Source organism: Caretta caretta, chromosome 3, assembly GCF_965140235.1.
Source record: "Caretta caretta isolate rCarCar2 chromosome 3, rCarCar1.hap1, whole genome shotgun sequence".
Taxonomy (NCBI): Eukaryota; Metazoa; Chordata; order Testudines; family Cheloniidae; genus Caretta; species Caretta caretta.
This window is the reverse complement of record NC_134208.1, coordinates 17,220,664-17,241,231: the sequence shown is the minus strand read 5'-3', so window position 1 is coordinate 17,241,231 and position 20,568 is coordinate 17,220,664. Positions and strand designations below refer to the sequence as shown.

The following is a 20,568-nucleotide window of genomic DNA, read 5'->3' as shown; positions in this document are numbered from 1 at the left end:
AGCAAATGCCATTAATGCAGGATTGAGTGTCTCTGGGCTCCTTGTGTTGCTCATCGCTTTTATGTGTTGGGTTTATGCTGGAACCCACCATAGCTGTTCTCTGCTGGCTCAAACTCCAAAGCTCAGCACATGTAGAAACGTACACTAGGTATGTAAAAATATCTGCCTCAAAGGAAGAAATACTGACTCAGTTAAAGAAACACAGGAGATGGCTGAGAAAAACACTGACTAACAAGATAAAAAGTTGCAAGGTTATTTCTGAAGCATTTCTAATATGTATTTTCTATAGGGTCAGGTGTCTTTTAAATAGATGTGCAGTACATTTTACTGAACAGAGGATTAAAAAGTATATTAAGGTCCATATTGTCTATTACAGAGGCTGTTCACAGGTAAGGAGACAGGAAACACTATGAGATTGTTGTAGGGAACATAGGTCGTATTTGGATTTAGGCCTGAGTCACTGTAGTTGGCCAAAAGTATCTGAAAGTTGCATTTAGAAACTAGGAGATGTCCAGAGCAGCTTTTTGGCTTATAGTCAAATGGGTGTTAGGATAAGCTCACTTACTGGCCCTAGACTCTGCCCCTGCCTCTGAGTTTCTTCCCCAGTTTTGTACTTAACTCACTGTTATGAGGGCGTGTGGGAATGAGTGAATGTGGAATGCGAACAGTCATTAGTTATATTTAAACAATGAAGACATTTATGTCTTGTCCTAAGCGGAAGTTTGCCTACCATCTCCTTATTACATGGTATCTTCTTGCATCCTGTTTTTGAGAGCCATCTGGTTGCCCTTCGCAGTAAACTGCTCTCAGACATGTACATTCTAACCTGGAATCTTCAATATGACTTCAAGGTCCAGATGCCAAGTCATTGGTCCACACTGAACTGTAGGCAACATGCTGGAACCCCTAACTGGACAAGGGTCCCCTGGGGTGGAGCAGAGGAGTCACTGATTCCTACCAAAGATGCCAACTGTGCAAGAAGGAAGGGAAGTGGGTGGGGAGACTCTTTCGCATCAACTTGAAGTTGTGTCCTGCTCTCTTCCTTGGACCGGCCATCCAGAGAAGGAGATATGAAAGACTCTGACGACTGGCAAAGCCAAGCCTGGAGCCTATAACAAAGAGAGAGGAAAAAGCTGAACTTTTCCCCACCACATGTGCAACAGCTCCAAACTACATCTTATCAATAAAGATAATGGTAAATATCAATCTACTTCCAAGGCCAGTCAGATAAACTTAAAACTTTGAGAAGAAGATGTGAAAATCCCTTTGTAGAGCAGTGTAAGGATCAGATCACTCCAGTGTCCACTAGTGCGTGTGCATGTGTGTTGTGTGTCTTTCTGTGTCACACTAAGTGCTTCTCAGAGTTGACACTAAAACCCCTAAGTCTGTGAACAGGAAGAGATCTCTGTGTTAAAGCAGTGTCATTCTAAAGCTGCTAAAAGTGTAGGACTCTAGAAATCATTCTGTGTCTATGCCAGAATGCCAGAAAGATGCAGTCACTGTGTTAAATTGTGGAGAGGGAATAGGCTAGATCAGTAGATCAGCCTTTCCAGGCTACTGTTCCCCTTTCAGGAGTCTGATTTGTTTTGCATAACCCAAGTTTCACTTCACTCAAAAACTCCTTGCTTAAAAAATCAGACACAAAAATACAGAAGTGTCACAGCACACTATTACTGAAAAATTGCTGACTTTCTCATTTTTACCATATAATTATAAAATAAATCAATTGGAATATAAATATTGTACTTACATTTCAGTGGATAGTATATAGAGCGGTATAAACAAGTCATTGTCCGTATGAAATTATAGTTTCTACTGATTTCACTAGTGGTTTTTATGTGGTCTGTTGTAAAACTAGGCAAATATCTAGATGAGTTGATGTACCGCCTGGAAGACCTCTGCATACCTCAAGGGGTACACGTACCCCTGGTTGAGAACCACTGGGCTAGATAAACAAAACTTTCATGTGATTTCTGTGACTGGTGAGCTTAATGGGACAAATCAGCTAGAGGAGGAAGTTACCAGAAAATCATTTTCAGAGCTGTGATTCCCCAAAGCTAAGGCAAGGAATAGCATCTGCATTTAACAAGACTCGTAGCTAAATAGCTAAAATCAAAGGGAAATGCTTTTCCCCTTAGCATTCCTGTAAGACCTTAAGAGAATTGGTTTTCTTAACTTGTTCATTATAATTTGATTTAGTTACTAATTGTAGTAATTGGTGAGACAGATAAATTGAACCATTGACTTATTGATTGTATTTTAATTTAACCTTAATTTGACTGTTGCATTGTGCCATTGTAAATTAGGTTAGGAAAACTGTTAGATTAGCTAGTGACCTATTTTGCTTGTTCTAGAACTCCTTACTTAGTCTTTTTAATAAATTTATAAAAGATGCCCTGAACTGGTTTCTCTTCAAAACTTCAACACAGACAACATGGCCTACATAGAAGATAACAGTGAAATCATTTAAAATCATTCTTGAGCCCATCCTATATTTTAATTACTTACAAAATGCTCCATTATCTCTCTCATTGTATTTGTGGAGTTTCCTTTGAATTCTTGCTTTAGGGGCATGAGTGATTTCCCCCGAAGATCAAGCAGGGAGTTCTGACCCACAGACACCTCTGAGACAGGATCAGCATAAACCTACCGGCTAAAGTCCCATGGGTTTGGAGGTGGAGGGGGACAAAGCCAGAGAATGTGTCCATCACCCCTGTCTCACTCCTCCAGCATTCCCCCTCCTCAGCTTCAGAAGGGCTTCAGAGGAGCTGGAGAAAGTGGAAACAATGCCTAAAGAGGGTCAAAAGATCAGAGGAAAGTGGACAGGGCCCTGGCCTGGGAGTCAGGAGATCTGGGTTCTATTTCCAGCCCTGCCAGTGACCTTGGGAAAGACACGCTGAATCTCTGTGCCTCTTTCCCCATCAGTAAAGCAGGGCTAATAATACTTATGTCCCTCTGTAAAGCACTTGGAGATCCCTGGGTAGAAAGTGCTACACAACCACTTAGTATTATTTTTATTTTCATGAGAAACATGAGCAAGAAATAGCAATTAACTGTGTCCTGATAAATGTAATATAATCTATGTGGGGGGAAATTATAGTCTGAAACTAGAAACAGCTGGTATGAAATTAGGAATAGCATAATGTAGTTGCATGTCAGAAATATATAATAGCAATGGCTTTTGGAAGGATGGTCTTTTGGTTAAAGAATTGGTGTGAGACTCAAGAGACCTGGGTTCAAGACCTATCTTTGCCATATACTTATACTTCCTGTATAAATTTGGGCGAGTCGCTTAAACTCTATGCCTCTGTTCACCATCTGTAAAATGGGGATAACAATATTGCCTTCCCCCTCCACCCACCTTTGCTTGAGACTGTAAGCAGTGACTCTCTCTTACTATGTGTTCAAACAGTGCCTAGCTCGATGGAACCCTGATCTTACCTGGAGCATGTAGGCAGTACCAGAATACAAATAAATAATAATAATGAAGTGTATTAAATTATGGAACCATTTCCCAAGGGCAATGATGGAAGCCTCATTGTTTGCATTGTTTAAAAGTAGACAGGGTCAAACACTTGATTCTGTATGAAACAGTCTTGCATTGTCAAGGAGGAGGTGGACAAGATGCCTTTAAAGGTGTTCACCATCTCTAATTTCTATGATTCTGTCTGAAGGATCTCACTATATTTTGATGACATATGGGCTGGGATATCCTATAGTACATTAATGTAACAAATAGCCATTATCTTCCATTTTATGGAAGATACTGTACAGCATGATATATTTGTGCCTGTTCTGTTTCTTCTTTCAAAATGCTACCTTTCACTGAAAGATGGCTATCCAAAAGTTTCCAGTAACCTTGCAGTGCATTCTGCATAGTAAATCAATGGAATCTGAATTACAATACATTGTCTTTGGTAGCTGTTTTAGGCTGTGCTGCTGGAGTGTCCTGCTGTGACAGAAAACATTTGGCTATCAACACAGCATATATATGATCATGTATGACATTTGTCCCAATTTTTTTTAAGTGGTGCAAGAAAGATTTTAAGTGTTCTGGCCCATCTGATGTTAATGGGATCTGCTTTGCTAACTCCTTAAATATCACTTTGGAAACTTACCCAATGTGTTTCAGAGTAACAGCCATGTTAGTCTGTAACCACAAAAAGAACAGGAGGACTTGTGGCACCTTAGAGACAAACAAATTTATTTGTAGCTACAGCTCACGAAAGCTTATGCTCAAATAAATTGGTTAGTCTCTAAGGTGCCACAAGTCCTCCTTTTCTTTTTACCCAATGTGGTTGTTTGTGAGTACTGAGTATCATCTGCCTCAAACAAGTAAAAGTAAAATAGCATTAAACATTTGATCTGAAATGATACGAACAACGATGTTCAGAGTCAAGACTGAAACAGCTGCCTTATCTTGCTCCTTCGTGTCCTGCCATCCCTGCTCATGTGACATTTGTAAGGATGGCCTTGGGTGATTTTAGAAGCTGGCTGGTGATTGCAATTTGAGTCCCTGCCACCTGGCCACGCCCTGTAAGAAGGTTCTCTGCTGCAGGACTACGTCCTCTGCAGACCACAGGCAAAAGAAGGTATGTGACTGAGTTTCAGCCTTATCTCTGAGTTCCTGATATTTATTGAACGTGGGAGCAGCCATCCTGGAACACACCTTTGGTTCAGAAAGTCTGCTCTCTTTCTTCAGTGATTGATTTTTATAAGGGACAGAGAGAACTATTATGCTAATCTAGTCTGCCCTTCTGCATAGAACAGGCCACAGAATCTCACTCAGTGACTCCTCTATGTCGCCCAATTGCTTCTGGAAGTGGCTTCTATTGGATGCTTTAGAAGCTGAAAATCCCTCAGAATGTACCTGGCCATTTGCTGCTGCATAGGTGGGTGGGAAGGAGTAGATTCCTAAATTAAGCTATTGATCAGTTCATGCTCTGAAGCATCCAGATAATAGTTATATAGCTTGCAGTTCTGACTGCTATAATTCTAACTTGTCTTGTATCTGAGTGGCTTTAGATTTTTATATTTGTTTTAGATATGATAGAAACAAAATTAAAAATCTCTCACTCAGTTTATAAATGTGTCGGCACTTTTTAAAAAGTGTTATTTGGTACCTAGCAGCAATTTAGCGTCTTCTTGATTAACTAGGTTATTAATGCTGGGACCTTTTTAAATCCACCCTTCTGATGCATCCTGAGTCTGCATTTAGGACTGTATCCATTCCCCAGTGAAGTCAATGGAAGTTTCCCATTGTGCAGGAAGAGGGACCTTTGGAATTACCCACCACTAGAGATCTTTCAAAAGTCTTTGATGCTAAGAATTGAAGCATTTGAGCTTGGCAAGCTTGATGAAATAAATCAGTTTTCAATACATGGGACCTAATTCTGATCACACTTACACCAGTTTTACAGTACTGTGACTCCACTGACCTGATTTACACTGGAATAAGAGACCAGAATAAGGCCCATTCCTACAAAACACAAAAGGAGAATCTCCAACATTATGGACTAAAGCCGAGATTCTGATTTGGGTTACACCGATGTAAATCAATTCACAGATTCTGATCGCAATTACATGAGTGTAAACCTAGAGTAATTGTACTAAGCTCAGTGGAGTCACTCCAGATGTACATCTGAGTAACTAAGATCAGAATCAGGACCTAATTTTCTGTAAACATTTCTATTTATTTTTTAAAAGCAATGTCACAGTAGCAGGACATCACAAAGGTCCCAGAAGTTTAACTGTTCAAATTTGTCATACTCCAGTGACTGGAAATTTAGTTGTTGGTTGTTTTCAGGGCCGGCTCCAGGGGCCAGCTTTCCAAGCAGGTGCTTAGGGCGGCATTCAGATTGGGGCGGCTGTCCATTTCCCTCGGCAGCAATTCAACGGCCGTGGCAATTCGGCGGCGACTGCTTGGGGCGGCAAAATTGATAGAGCCGCCCCTGGTTGTTTTAAATCTGGAAAAGCTATCATCAGCTTCAGTGAGTGAGGAGCTTGCATGTTACATTTTAGTCCTCAAATATCTGAATCTCTGATGAATATTCTGGCAGCCCCTTAATGGCTGCATGGAATAGCAAATGGGTCTACTACAATTAAATAACATAGAGTCGTTGCAGAGAGCAGGGGCCTGACCCAAAGCCCAATGAAGCAAATGGAGAGCCTCCTATTGACTTAAATGGGCTTTGTTCTGGCCCTCAGTGTGTATATTTATAAAACCAAGAAAAAAAGATGTCCCTTTAGCTCTTAATAACCACATACTTCTCTTTCACTTTTCTCTGCAGGATGGAAGGAGCAGTTTTATTGGACACCAGCTTGGAGGGGTCATGGAGGTGCCAAACAGCAAGGACCAGAGAGTGAAGACAGCCAGAGCCATCCAGATCACCTACTACCTCCAGACCTATGGCTCTGTCACCCAGGGCCTCATTGGTGAAAAATGGGAGAGTGAATTCTGTAAACTGATGCGCAAGCTGCAGCTGGATCACCAAGATCTGCAGCTCTACTCGCTGGCATCCTTTAGTCTCTGGAAGGACTTCCACAAGACCAGCCTCCTGGCCAGGGGCAAGATCTTGGTGAGCCTGATGCTCATGCTACTGACTGCTATGCTCTCGAGCTCCATGAAGGACTGCCTGCGCGGCAAACCTTTCCTGGGACTACTGGGGGTACTGACAATCTGCATCTCCAGCGTCACTGCGGCAGGGATATTTTTCATTACTGATGGAAAATATAACTCTACCCTGCTGGGAATCCCCTTCTTCGCTATGGGTAATTCTTTATCTTCATAATAATGGGATTAATGCAATTTAATGAGAGGATTGTAAATTACATCCCAGGGTATAAAGTGCAGAATTCACCTTCAGTGAAAGTCCAGGTCCTTTTCACCTTGTTAAACTGACCCATCCCTTACCAAAACAATTAAAAATTAAATGAAAATCCCAAACAAAACAAAGTAACAGACAAAAAAAAAAAGAGTGAATGACATTGTTGGAACCTCAGCCAATAGGAGAGCAGCAGTTGTATCAATCCCTGTTACAAAACAAAGGGGGACCTTGTTATTAAAAACTTGTCAGCTCAGCATAGAAAATGGATATTTGTTGATGTGTGTTTGACGGAGGGCCAGTGGGAAGAGTAAGAAGCGACTGCAGGGAGTGGCAGAGAAAATAATATGTAGCATCCTCTTTGGTGAGGCTTTCTCTTTCATTTGTGTGGGAGGTGGAGGAATAGTTTGGTTCATGAGTGGGATTGAGAGAGAGGCGATGACAGCCCTCGTGTCTGCCTGGCTGTAAGCACAGGGCCTGTCACTGTCTGTAGAGCATAATCCCCTGGCTTGTGAAATTTAGAGACCCTCTGCAGTGATTTGCTTGGGACACACCATGAGGCAGAAGTTTCAGCTAAAGAACAAATGTCTGGACCCATTTTTGAAGGAAATTGTTTGTTTTAGTGCTGTATTTTAAGCGTATCTCAATTGCATTCGTTTAACTCTTTGATTGCAAGATTCCAGGCTAGGGAAGTAAGCTGAAGAGGGAGATAAAGCAGTATCCACAAAGATGCTGCCACCTCATTTCTCTGTGCAGTCAACAAGGTGAAACATTGTAGTCTCACTGCACAGTGCCTTTGAACATTTGTGTTCCCATTCATCCTAGGTCTCAGCGGAAGGAGAGCGGCCCAACTTGAAAGGCTCCATTCTGCCTTTTGGATCTGAAGGAAATCTTGCCTGTGGGCAGAATGCTCTGTCCCATTCTCTTCCTGTTAGTTTCTTAAGCTGTGCCCATTCTGATGTTGTCTGAGCACCCAGTGCTCCTCTGGGTGAAAGTCCATGTGTGGACACATCACAGACTAGAGGGACCCAGTGGGAGGGGAAGCCATGCGGTTTTTCCTGGTCACCCAACTGCTGTGCAGTGTGAGTGTAGCCCTGCAGCATAGGCAAAGTTCTTCCCCCATTGCATTCCTGTCGGAGGGGGAGAGCAGAAGAGACAGGATCAGGAGAGTGACTTAGGGATGTGTGTGGGAGGTGGGACAGAGTCAAGGCTGCTTGACAGGGGAATTGGAGTAGACTTTTGGGTGGAGAGAGTGTAGAACTGGGAGGGGGGCGGGGAGCCAGGAGAGGACCAACACAGAAGGGGCAGCGTTATGAGAGAGACAATCATGTCTGTGATTGTCTGTGGAGTGAGGGTGGGAGGCTGAGCTGGCGGGGGGAACAAGTGCAGAGCCAGAGGGGAGGGAAGAGGATAAGAACTGCTGACAGACTACATCATCTTATGCTCTTTGCGTGTCTGTACTCAAAATCAAGAGGCAGATAACAGAGGGTTAGGGTTAGCTACATCCACAGTGTGCATCCACCGGGGGGTTGAAAGGCCCCTCCCTGCAGTTTTTTACTATTCTGCCAATTTCCCCATCCATAGCTCCAGAGCTCTTCGGTCCTGCATTCATGCTTTTGATGTAGAGCTCCCAGGCTCGGTCCTGGCAATGGGCCTGCCCAAGGAATCATAACACACGTCGAGGCACGTACAGGAATTTGAGGTGCCTGGTAGCTCTCTGGATCTAAAACCAAGAGACTGCTTGAGCTTTAGGCGGGCTCATATGTTGCTTTACATGATGCAGCCACAAGAGGGGGACAGAGTCTGACACTGGAATGAAACTGTGTTATAAAATGGATTGGGGTGCCTTGGTTTACCATTTAGGGTGGAGGACAGAACTCTGTTAGTTTGCTAGCCAGAGATTAAATGTAATTTTATGTTTATTTGCAGTTTTCTGGAGCTCACATCTACCAGAAAAGGGCTCTTTATGAAATTGCAAGGAAATATTCCATAGGATTACATTGTACTTGCTTTGGGTTTGGAGGAACTAAATAAATAACCTTTTTATGTATATTTCATCCAATAATTTCCAACTGATTTGTAGACATGATTAGATGAATGTTCACATGTCCCCGAGAGCTATAGTAGGTAAGTTTTATTTTTTCCAGAGGGATAAACTGAAAGACAAGAATTGTGACTTACCCAAGGACACATGGAGGCCTTCTCCTGCAGTCAGGTGCCTTCTACTCCCATTAATAACAGTGCCAGTTGATGATACAAAATACTTGTCATCAGGTACCCAGGACCACACAGGATTGGGCACATAATAAACCAATAGCAGAGCTTTGAACAGAACCCAGCAATTGCAGTTCACAGTCTTGAGCTCTAACCATTTAGATCTGGTCCTATATGGTCTCTTAGGTAGAAGAGTTTCAGAGTAACAGCCATGTTAGTCTGTATTCGCAAAAAGAAAAGGAGTACTTGTGGCACCTTAGAGACTAACCAATTTATTTGAGCATGAGCTTTCGTGAGCTACATCCGATGAAGTGAGCTGTAGCTCACAAAAGCTCATGCTCAAATAAATTGGTTAGTCTCTAAGGTGCCACAAGTACTCCTTTTCTTTTTAGGTAGAAGAGTGTCCCAAATTGTGCTTCCACAGAGTTGTATGTCTGTACAGAGCATTAGTCCTGCCTGTGCTTTGGCCACTTCAGGATGCTCCTGTTCTCACTACTAGCAGCTCCTACCGTCAATTTTGCCTCCTCATGCCCTCCTCCTTTTCTGTTGTGTTCTGCATTCACCTATTAAGAGCCATATCTGAAGCCCACTGGTATGGAAACACTCCCATTGATTTCAGTGGGTTTGGGTCAAGCACTTAGACTGTAAATTCCTTGGGAGAGGAACGGTCCTCTATCGTATTGTTTGAACAGCACCCAGCATAATAGGCTCTTGCTCCAGATAGGAGCCTTTGGGTGCTACCATAATACAAATGAATAATACAGACAAACAGCTACATGAAAAGAATGTTATTCAGGTTGTAAAGTCAAGGATTTGAGAATTCAGGAATGCTGGATTTATGCTTCCCTGTGCAACTTTCATTTGCACCCCTCACTCATCTACCTTGTGCACTGAATGAGGCCAGGGTCCTGTATGTTGATATATATTTTTAAAAGCATGTGAACATGTAATTAATCACAAGGGGGCTGAATTAAAGGTTGCATGACATTTCTTAATGTTTAAGGGTTTCACTGTGTCAGTTAGATAATATTTTATGAACAGATCTTTTAAATGCAATTTACTAAGATGTTTTTAAAGGAAAAAGGTACAAAGAAATTATATTATGTATATACTGCACCATCTGCAAGGTTTCAGCCCTGAACCTGCAGAACAGACCATCACTTGAGCTGCAGGACTACCAACATTAACGGTTAGCAGGAATGGTTGTTATCCTGGAGGGGGGAATGCGCCATTGAGGCCACATGTAGTGTCCAAGTGATGGGAGTGGAGGGCTGGCCCAGCCTGGCTTCTTCACTCCCCCTGGAGGTGGGCAGCTCCTTCCCCAAGTGAAGCCATCAGGGGAGGAAATTGGGGCATTGGGGCCATATGACAGGTCTGATGGAAGAAGCCCTGTGCAGCCTGACTCTTCCCCCCAGCACTTCCTGCCATCCGGGCAGTATCTGCTGCTGCTTCTTCGGAGGCAGCCTAGACCGGACTCTTTAGAATGTTTGTGTTTAGTGAGCATTGCAAAAAGCATTGCAAGACCCTTGTAACGGAAAGTGGTAGGCAACCTAGATAGAGGAGTCACCACCAGCTCCCCCTATAATAAAAAGGCACTGCTAAAATATTGGGTTTATTGGACAGACCTCCCCAGGGTGAGAGCTCTTTTGTTGTTGTTGATGTTCACTGGGTTTTGTTAACTGCTGTACCACCAGAAACACAGTTTTGTGAATCCAGAATTTGGGACAGTTCTGCCTTGGATGTGATTATGACTTGACTTTTGGGACAATCAATCACTGGTTCTGCAGGGGACTAGCAGAAGTTTGACTGAATGTTGAACTCTTGGGGAGAAGGCACCAGAAGAGCTTTCCCAATAGTCAGGATTCTGGATTGTCTCTCATTTTATCAATTTTCTACAAATCTGGAGTATAGCTTGTCATGAGGCTGATTTTGTTATGGACCGTTGCACCAGAAAATCCCTAATAGATGGGTATTTAGGGCTAGGTAGTCAAAACATCGGGTACCTGTTGTGTGCCTAAAAAATGTTCAGTTAGCTTTTCACATTTTCCTTTTAGGATTTAGGGTCATAACTCACAACACAATTTCAGAATTGTTATATGCATGCCAGAGGTATTCTTTTCCACGTCTAATTATCACAAATTAACATAACCAGATGGTTAAGGACACGACTGAGTCATTTTACCTCCCTCTTGTTGGTCTTAATGCATATGGACCAGATTGCTCTAACGAAGCTACACCAATTTGCGGCAGCTCCGGATTTGACCCTGTATTTTTGAAATTCACATATATTAACTGTATTGTTTTACAGGGTACTTATTCTCAGTCATATAGTGTTATATGGATTATTGGCAATTATAGGTATCAAAACCTATAACTGCAATGTAATAACAGTTTCAGAATAGCAGCCGTGCTAGTCTGTATTCTCAAAAAGAAAAGGAGTACTTGTGGCACCTTAGAGACTAACAAATTTATATGAGCATAAGCTTTCATGAGCTACAGCTCACTTCATCGGATGCATTCAGTGGAAAATACAGTGGGGAGATTTATATACATAGAGAACATGAAACAATGGGTGTTACCATACACACTATAACGAGAGTGATCACTTAAGGTGAGCTATTACCAGCAAGGGGGTGGGCGGGGAGGGGAAACCTTTTGTAGTGATAATCAAGGTGGGTCATTTCCAGCAGTTCACAAGAACATCTGAGGAACAGTGGCGGGGGGGAATAAACATGGGGAAATAGTTTTACTCTATGTAATGACCCATCCACTCCCAGTCTCTATTCAAGCCTAAGTTAATTGTATCCAGTTTGCAAATTAATTCCAATTCAGCAGTCTCTCGTTGGAGTCTGTTTTCAAAGTTTTTTTGTTGAAGCATTGCAACTTTTAGGTCTGTAATCGAGTGACCAAAGAGATTGAAGTGTTCTCTAACTGGTTTTTGAATGTTATAATTCTTGACATCTGATTTGTGTCCATTTATTCTTTTACGTAGAGACTGTCCAGTTTGACCAATGTACATGGCAGAGGGGCATTGCTGGCACATGATGGCATATATCACACTGGTAGATGTGCAGGTGAACGAGCCTCTGATAGTGTGGCTGATGTGATTAGACCCTATGATGGTGTCCCCTGAATAGATATGTGGACACAGTTGGCAATGGGCTTTGTTGCAAGGATAGGTTCCTGGATTAATGTTTTTGGTGTGTGGTTGCTGGTGAGTATTTGCTTCAGGTTGGGGGGCTGTCTGTAAGCAAGGACTGGCCTGTCTCCCAAGATTTGTGAGAGTGATGGATCATCCTTCAGGATAGGTTGTAGATCCTTGATGATGCGCTGGAGAGGTTTTAGTTGGGGACTGAAGGTGATGGCTAGTGGCGTTCTGTTATTTTCTTTGTTGGGCCTGTCCTGTAGTAGGTTACTTCTGGGTAATCTTCTGGCTCTGTCAATCTGTTTCTTCACTTCAGCAGGTGGGTATTGTAGTTGTAAGAAAGCTTGATAGAGATCTCGTAGGTGTTTGTCTCTGTCTGAGGGGTTGGAGCAAATGTGATTGTATCGTCGAGCTTGGCTGTAGACAATGGATCATGCGGTGTGGTCTGGATGAAAGCTGGAGGCATGTAGGTAGGAATAGCGGTCAGTAGGTTTCCGGTATAGGGTGGTGTTTATGTGACCACCGCTTATTAGCACCATAGTGTCCAGGAAGTGGATCTCTTGTGTGAACTGGTCCAGGCTGAGGTTGATGGTGGGATGGAAATTTTTGAAATCATGGTGGAATTCCTCAAGGGCTTCTTTTCCATGGGTCCAGATGATAAAGATGTCATCAATGTAGTGCAAGTAGAGTAGGGGTATTAGGGGACAAGAGCTGAGGAAGCATTGTTCAAAGTCAGCCATAAAAATGTTGGCATACTGTGGGGCCATGTGGGTACCCATAGCAGTGTCACTGATTTGAAGGTATGCATTGTCCCCAAATGTGAAATAGTTATGAGTTAGGACAAAGTCACAAAGTTCAGCCACCATGTTTGCAGTGACATTATCGGGGATACGGTTCCTGACAGCTTGTAGTCCATCTTTGTGTGGAATGTTGGTGTAGAGGGCTTCTACATCCACAGTGACCAGGATGGTGTTTTCAGGATGGATTGTAGTTTCCTCAGGAAGTCAGTGGTGTCTCGAAGATAGCTGGGAGTGCTGGTAGCATAGGGCCTGAGAAGGGAGTCTACATAGCCAGACAATCCTGCTGTCAGGGTGCCAATGCCTGAGATGATTTCCAGGTTTATGGATCTTGGGTAGCAGATAGAATACCTCAGGTTGGGGTTCCAGGGGTGTGTCTGTGCAGATTTGTTCTTGTGCTTTTTCAGGGATTTTCTTGAGCAAATGGTGTATTTTCTTTTGGTAACCCTCAGTGGGATCAGAGGGTAATGGCTTGTAGAAAGTGTAATTACACTCACTGTACTAGAAAGTATCACTGGTTCTTAGGCAGTGTTGAAGACCACACTGAGCTGCATTCGGTTCATCAGGCTGATGTAGTTAAGGCACGTCAGTTTCTGTAGCCAATGGCACACAAGGGAGTGACGTGGCTAGCAGCATGTCTGTCCACTTTGGACTTTTTCAACCCAATGGGGTTCGGAGTGCAGGAGGGGGCTCTGGGCTGGGGCAGGTGGCTGGGGTGTGGGGGGTTTTGAGGGCTCCAGCTGGAGGTGCAGACTCTGGGGTGGGCCTGGAGAGGAGGGACTTGGGGTGTAGGAGGGTGGAGCTGGGGGGTGGAGCTGAGGCGTTTGGAGTATGGGAGGGGGCTCCGGACTGAGGCAGGGGGTTGGGATGTGGGAGGGGGCACGGGTTCTGGGCTGTGGGTGCAGGTTCCAGGGTGGGGCCAGAAATGAGGGGTTCAGGGTGCAGAGGGGGCTCTGGGCTGGGACAGGGAGTTGCTGTGCATGGGGGAGTGAGGGTTCCAGCTGGAGGTGTGGGCTCTGGTGTGGGGCTGAGGATGAGGGATTTGGGGTACAGGAGCAGGCTGGAGCAGGGGGTTGGGGTGCGGGAGGGGTGAGTGTGCCATCTGGGGATATAGGCTCTGGGATAGAGCCATGAATGAGGGGGTTGGGCTGAAGGAGGGGGCTCCAGGCTGGGGCTGAGGGGTTTGGAGGGCTGGAGGGGATCAAAGCTGAGGCAGGGGGCTGGGGTGCAGGGGAGGGGGGCTCTAGCTCAGGGTGCTGACTCTGGGGTGGGGCTAGGGATGAGGGGTTTGGGGTGCAAGAGGAGCTACAGGCTGGGTCCAAGGGGTTTGGAGGTGGGAGGGGGATCAGGGCTGGGTTGGGGGGTTGGAGCGCAGAAGGGGGTCAGGGGTCCTCGCTCTGGGTGGCGCTTACCTCAAGCAGCTCCTGGAAGCAGCAGCATGTCCATGCTCCAGCTCCTATGCAGAGGCACGGTCAGGCAGCTCTGCATGCCGCCTCGACCTCAGGTGCCACCCCATCCGCAGGCGCTGCATCCACAGCTCCCTTTGGCCATGGTTCCTGGCCAATGGGAGCTGCTGAACTGGCACTTGGGGTGGGGGCAGCATGAAGAGCCCCCTGGCTGCGCCTAGGTGTAGGAGCTGGAGGGGGGATATGCTGCTGCTCAGAGCCATGGCAGGGAAGGAGCCCGCCTTAGCCCCGCTGCGCCATTGACCGGATTTTTAACAGCACGGTCAGAAGTGCTGACGGGAGCCACCACGGTCCCTTTTTGACCAGGCGTTCCGGTCGAAAACTGGACACCTGGCAACCCTATTGCAGAGTGAGGTGCTCTTCAGCAGGATTAAAGGGCATCAGAATGTATTTGTATGGCCTATGTGGGCTAACTGAAAGCAGCTCAGTTGGATGCATGTGGGCAGTATATGAGGAGTCTGCCAGTGACATTCTACCATGCAGCTTGTCTCTGTAGGCAGTCCTGGGGCAGTCATACTCAGGGGTCCTGCACAAGGAGAGAGAGCAGGGCCTGGAGGCTCCACTGTTATATATGTATCTGGAGGGTACACTGCTGCCTGGGTCCATTGGGCCTTCCCATTCCCACAGAAGAGGATTCTAGAGTCGTGGAGCCTACTTCAGTTCTTAGCAAGTGGAAACCAGCTCTGCTTCTCCTCACAGCCCCATGTTTTTAATCAGCTCAGAGAGCCAGTTACTTCTCTCTGTGAGGTGGGTCTGAGGGGCTGGTTTTTAAAGGCACAAAGGGCAGTTAGGCAATGAACTCCCATTGACTTTTCAGGAGCTGCTTTTTAGTGGTGAATGTAGTGATCTCTGTGTATAGCACGCATATCAGTTTGCAAAGGGCTTTGGGATGATTCATAATGAAAGGGACTACATGAAAGACAATATTTATTGTCTGAGCTTGCTTTGTTATGCAGGCGCTTATCACTGTTGTCTGCTTACGTTACTCAGAGATACTTTTTCTGCCATGCTAGCAATGGTCTTTGGCATGTCTGTTTTAGGATGCCTTACCAGTTATACTACAGTATATATTGTTTTAAGTTACAAAGTGTGTCACTTGGTTAAACATCACATTTAACATGGGCTCATTTGGGGTAGGAGAAAGTTGCATCATGGCAGGAATGATTTAACTCCGTATATATCATCTCTAATAGAAGGATGTCAAATCCAGCATGAATAGCTTCATCACTGGTGATTCCACAAACTGCACTGACAGCTTGTTCCAGTGCCTAAATGTCCTTACATTTTTAAATGTTTCCTAATATTTTCCCTGCTGCAGCTTCTGCCCACATAATTTCAGGATCTGTGTGGCTTGACTAAAGAGATTAACTGTTCCCTGTTCTCTTTAGAACATCTCTGTATGTATTTGAAGACATTTATGGAGAATTTTATATGTGGACTGATTGTAAGAACGGCCATACTGGGTCAGACTAAAGGTCCATCTAGCCCAGTATACTGTCTTCTGACAGTGGCCAACGCCAGGTGCCCCAGAGGGAATGAACAGAACAGGTACTCATCAAGTGATCCAACCCTGTTGCCCATTCCCAGCTTCTGGCAAACAGAGGCTAGGAATACCATCCTTGCCCATCCTGGCTAATAGACATTGATGGACCTACCCTCCATGAACTTACCTAGTTCTTTTTTGAACTCTGTTATAGTCTTGGCCTTCACAACATCCTCTGGCAAGGAGTTCCACAAGTTGCCTGGTGCATTTTGCTTAACCTTTCCATACAGATCTCATTTTCCACCTCCTTTAGTGTATTTCATACTTTCTTCTTAACTCCATCTAGATTTGGGGCTAGATTGTGGCATCTAGCTTCTGTCATGTGTGGGGGCAGTGCAGAGCTGCACCATCCTTCCCCAAGGGGAGTACTGGGAGGGATTGTGCCTCAAAAGATCATGTCCTTTCCTCCTCAGCACATGAAGGGAATGTGCAGCTTCGCAACATTCCTCTGTATGCTGCTGTTGAAAGCAAGGTGGCGCGATGGTCTGGATTCCTCCATGCCACCTCTCAGGTAAATAGTGCCCTGGGAGATGAGTGGCTTAAACAAGCCTGTACTCTGTCAAGCACAGAAACTGTGATTGTCCATAGTTTTTATACAAGAAAAGCAGAGGCTGGGAGGGATTTTGTGCTTTCTGCCTTTGGCTTTTGATTAAACTGAAAAGCAGGAAATGTATTAATAATAAAAAGAAATAGCCCGTGGACCTCACTGCCACAAGATATCATTATGTCACAAGCTTAGCAGAAATCAAAAAGGGTTTGGGCATTTTCATAGATAATAAATGAGCATGTTTTCATATTGGATAAGATTACAAAAGTAAAATCCACCAGTTAGGCAGGGATATCAACTCATGCTTCAGAGCATAAGTCAGCTTCTAAAATGGTTAGGAAAAAAAATTCCCTTGTGGGCAGGTTTTTCCATGCCTTGAAATTGGAGTATTTTATATTGGGAGTGACCTCCCCCCCCCCCCCTTTTCCTCTGCAGCACCAGGTGCAGGTCACTTGCCAGGATTATCTGAGTACATCTCACTTGATCATTTCCCTGGCATTGTGGTGGCCTCAGACACTGGTGCACCTTGGCCCTCCTTTCTTGGCTTGTGGCACACAACAGTCTAGCCTCCTGTGGGTTAGAATACTTTGGGCTCACTTCAGTTGCTGGATTAGGGTGCGGGTTCTGGTTGCAGTTGGTGGCCTGAGCCATACAGGAGCTCAGAGTAGATAATCTAGTGGTCCCTTCTGGCTTTAAACTCTATGACATCTTGCCTCTGTTCAACCACAAGCCAGTGGGATTTTCTAATAATTCAACTGAATCTTTCCATTTCCAACCTTTTTTCACTCCATTTCTTTCCTGTGCATTGACGTCCATTCGCTGGTGGGATAACAGCCTGCGTTAATATAGTGCATGCTGGAGCCAGACTGGCTCCAAGTGCATTTAGTTGACCTGTCATGGACACTTGGCAGTAATATTAGCCATCTGCAGTACTGAGTGGTTCTTCCCATGTCCCTCCATATTGCTGTGGTAGCTCTGTGTTACAAACCTCTCTGTTTCTAAGCAAAAGTACTTGACTGCTGCAGTCATGAAATGCTGTGCTGCAATCCTGGTAGATTTTGTAAGCTAAGCATGGTCAGGTATTGTTGGTAGTTGGCTGGGTTTCCTAGGTGCGGCGGGAAATGCCATTTGATGATTCATAAAGTTGTAGTCCTCCCTCTGAGTCAGATCTGAACCATTTCACTTTTTTGCAAGAATAGCTCTTACCCTCAGTGTCTTGGCCAAATTCCAGTTTGGACAAATGCATTCCCGCTACCTCCAATTCCCCCTGCAGTTTCAGTTGGATGCACTATCTTTATGAACTACCTGGCTTACCTTGTTGTGCAGAGGTAAAGAGTCTGAGGGCTTTACCAGTCACTTAAACCAGTGTTTCTTGGGTTGGTGACCCTTATTTGAAGTAAAAAATATTTGTAAAAAGAAAAGGAGTACTTGTGGCACCTTAGAGACTAACAAATTTATTTGACCATAAGCTTTCGTGAGCTACAGCTCACTTTATCAGATGCATGCAATAGAAAATAAAGTGGGGAGATTTTATATACACAGAAAACATGAAACAATGGGTGTTACCATACACACTGTAACAAGAGTGATCAGGTAAGGTGAGCTATTACCAGCAGGAGAGAAAAAAAAACTTTTGTAGTGATAATCAAGGTGGGCCATTTCCAGCAGTTGACAAGAACGTGTGAGGAACAGTGTGTGTGTGTGTGTGGGGGGGGAAATATACATGGGGAAATAGTTTTACTTTATGTAAAGACACATCCAATCCCAGTATTTATTCAAGCCTAAGTTTATGGTGTCCAGTTTGCAAATTAATTCCAATTTTAGCAGTTTCTCATTGGAGTCTGTTTTTGAAGTTTTTCTTTTAGGTAGAGACTGTCCGGTTTGGCCAAAGTACATGGCAGAGGGGCATTGCTGGCACATGATGGCATATATTACATTGGTAGATGTGCAGGTGAACGAGCCTCTGATAGTGTGGCTTATGTGATTAGGCCCTATGATGGTGTCCCCTGAATAGATACGTGGACACAGTTGGCAACGGGCTTTGTTGTAAGGACAGGTTCCTGGGTTAATGTTTTTGTTGTGTGGAATGTGGATGCTGTTGAGTATTTGCTTCAGGTTGGGGGGCTGTCTGTAAGCAAGGATGTGCCATCATGTACCAGCAATGCTCCTCTGCCATGTATATTGGCCAAACTGGACAGTCTCTACGTAAAGAATAAATGGACACAAATCAGACATCCAGAATTATAACATTCAAAAACCAGTCGGAGAACACTTCAATCTCTCTGGTCACTTGATTACAGACCTAAAAGTTGCAATATTACAACAAAAAAACTTCAAAAACAGACTCCAATGAGAGACTGCTAAATTGGAATTAATTTGCAAACTGGACACCATTAAATTAGGCTTAAATAAAGACTGGGAGTGGATGTGTCATTACACAAAGTAAAACTATTTCCCCATGTTTATTTCTCCCCCCCACACACACACTGTTCCTCACATGTTCTTGTCAACTGCTGGAAATGGCCCACCTTGATTATCACTACAAAATGTTTTTCCCCCCCGCTCTCCTGCTAGTAATAGCTCACCTTACCTGATCACTTTTGTTACAGTGTGTACGGTAACACCCATTGTTTCATGTTCTCTGTGTATATAAAATCTCCCCACTGTATTTTCCACTGCATGCATCCAATGAAGTGAGCTGTAGCTCACAAAAGTTTATGCTCAAATACATTTGTTAGTCTCTAAGGTGCCACAAGTCCTCCTTTTCTTTTTGCGGATACAGACACGGCTACTCCTCTGAAACCTGTCAGAAAACAACTACTATATCTCTACAGTTGACTTCATTAACTCTGAAGGTTTTGGCCACCCTGAAGTTATTCTGGAAATTTTACTTTCTTTACTTTAGATTTGTGATAAAATTTTTCACTGCCTTCCAACTTCCCCGATTGTCCTTGGTGGCCCCTGTGGGGGTCACAGCCTACTGGTTGAATAACACTCATCTAAACAATTCAGTCCCCTAAGATATTTTATTTTAGCTACTGCTACCACTTCCTTGGAGTTTACTCAATGAACATGCGAAAAGATCAGTGTCTTTGGCTTCCTTCATTGATGGCATAAAGCAACATTTGCCACCATTTAGTATTGCAGTGTATGGGGGACATACTGCACATTTTACAATTGAAAGTGGGAGCATTCGGTCTGGCAGTATTGTGAAAATAAGAATAATAGAAAGTGGGGATGAAAGAGAGAGATTCTCCTTAACTATAAATCAAATTTATGCATGACCTTTCCATTTACCAGTGTGGATCATTGGGCCTCCATTGATCACTTCTATTGCCGATGGGCTTGTCAGCTGAAACTAAAGTTTCCCTTAGTGGCACGATTTAAGCAGGAATCATCACTTATGTTCTTCCACAGAAGACTCAGCCTAACTTTGTCTTGAGATAAGATGCCTTTCTAGAAGACAAACATGAGTTATTGGGCTTAATACTGGGGCAACTGGGTGATCTTTAATGGGCTTAATACAGGGGGTCAGACTGGATGATCTGATGATCCCTTCTGGCCTAACATTTATTAACTTAATTAAACTTTTCAACCATCAGTCCAATCCAGTGGAGATAACTAACAGCTCAGGATGGCATCCATATCTGAGCTAAAAGTAGAGTAAAGGGCTCTGTGTGCTCCTGATCCATTCAAAAGTCTGGACCAATGGGCACTAATTAGCAATGTGCAATGCCTTGCTAGGCTAAGAGAAGGTATGGTTCCTCAGAGCCACAGCTGCAGATTGACTAATTGCTACAGAAGCTGCAATGCAGTATTTTCTTGGAGGATGAAAAGAGGGAGGAAAGGGACCATATTCTTGGTCAATATGGAATAATGAGTGTGATATGGGACTAAATCCAGGCTGAAGGAGAGGGGGGACTACAGTAGTGGGTGTGAATTTCTATGTTCAAGTACTGCTGGTGAGACTGGAGAATGACCTTGTGAGGATCATTCAACATTAGAAATTCTCCAGTCTCCACTGTGGCTGAC

At 44.1% G+C, this 20,568-nt stretch overlaps 1 protein-coding gene across 2 annotated transcripts in view; it reads left to right on the top strand.

Annotated features, from left to right (window-relative positions):
- PTCHD4 (patched domain containing 4) overlaps positions 1 to 20,568 on the top strand; it is a 125,453-nt gene that overhangs the window by 37,255 nt on the left and 67,630 nt on the right. For both annotated transcript variants that reach the window (XM_048845672.2, XM_048845670.2), the window contains exon 2: positions 6,291 to 6,771. In XM_048845672.2, the coding sequence (XP_048701629.1) occupies positions 6,291 to 6,771 (481 nt within the window). The remainder of the gene's footprint in view (positions 1 to 6,290; positions 6,772 to 20,568) is intronic.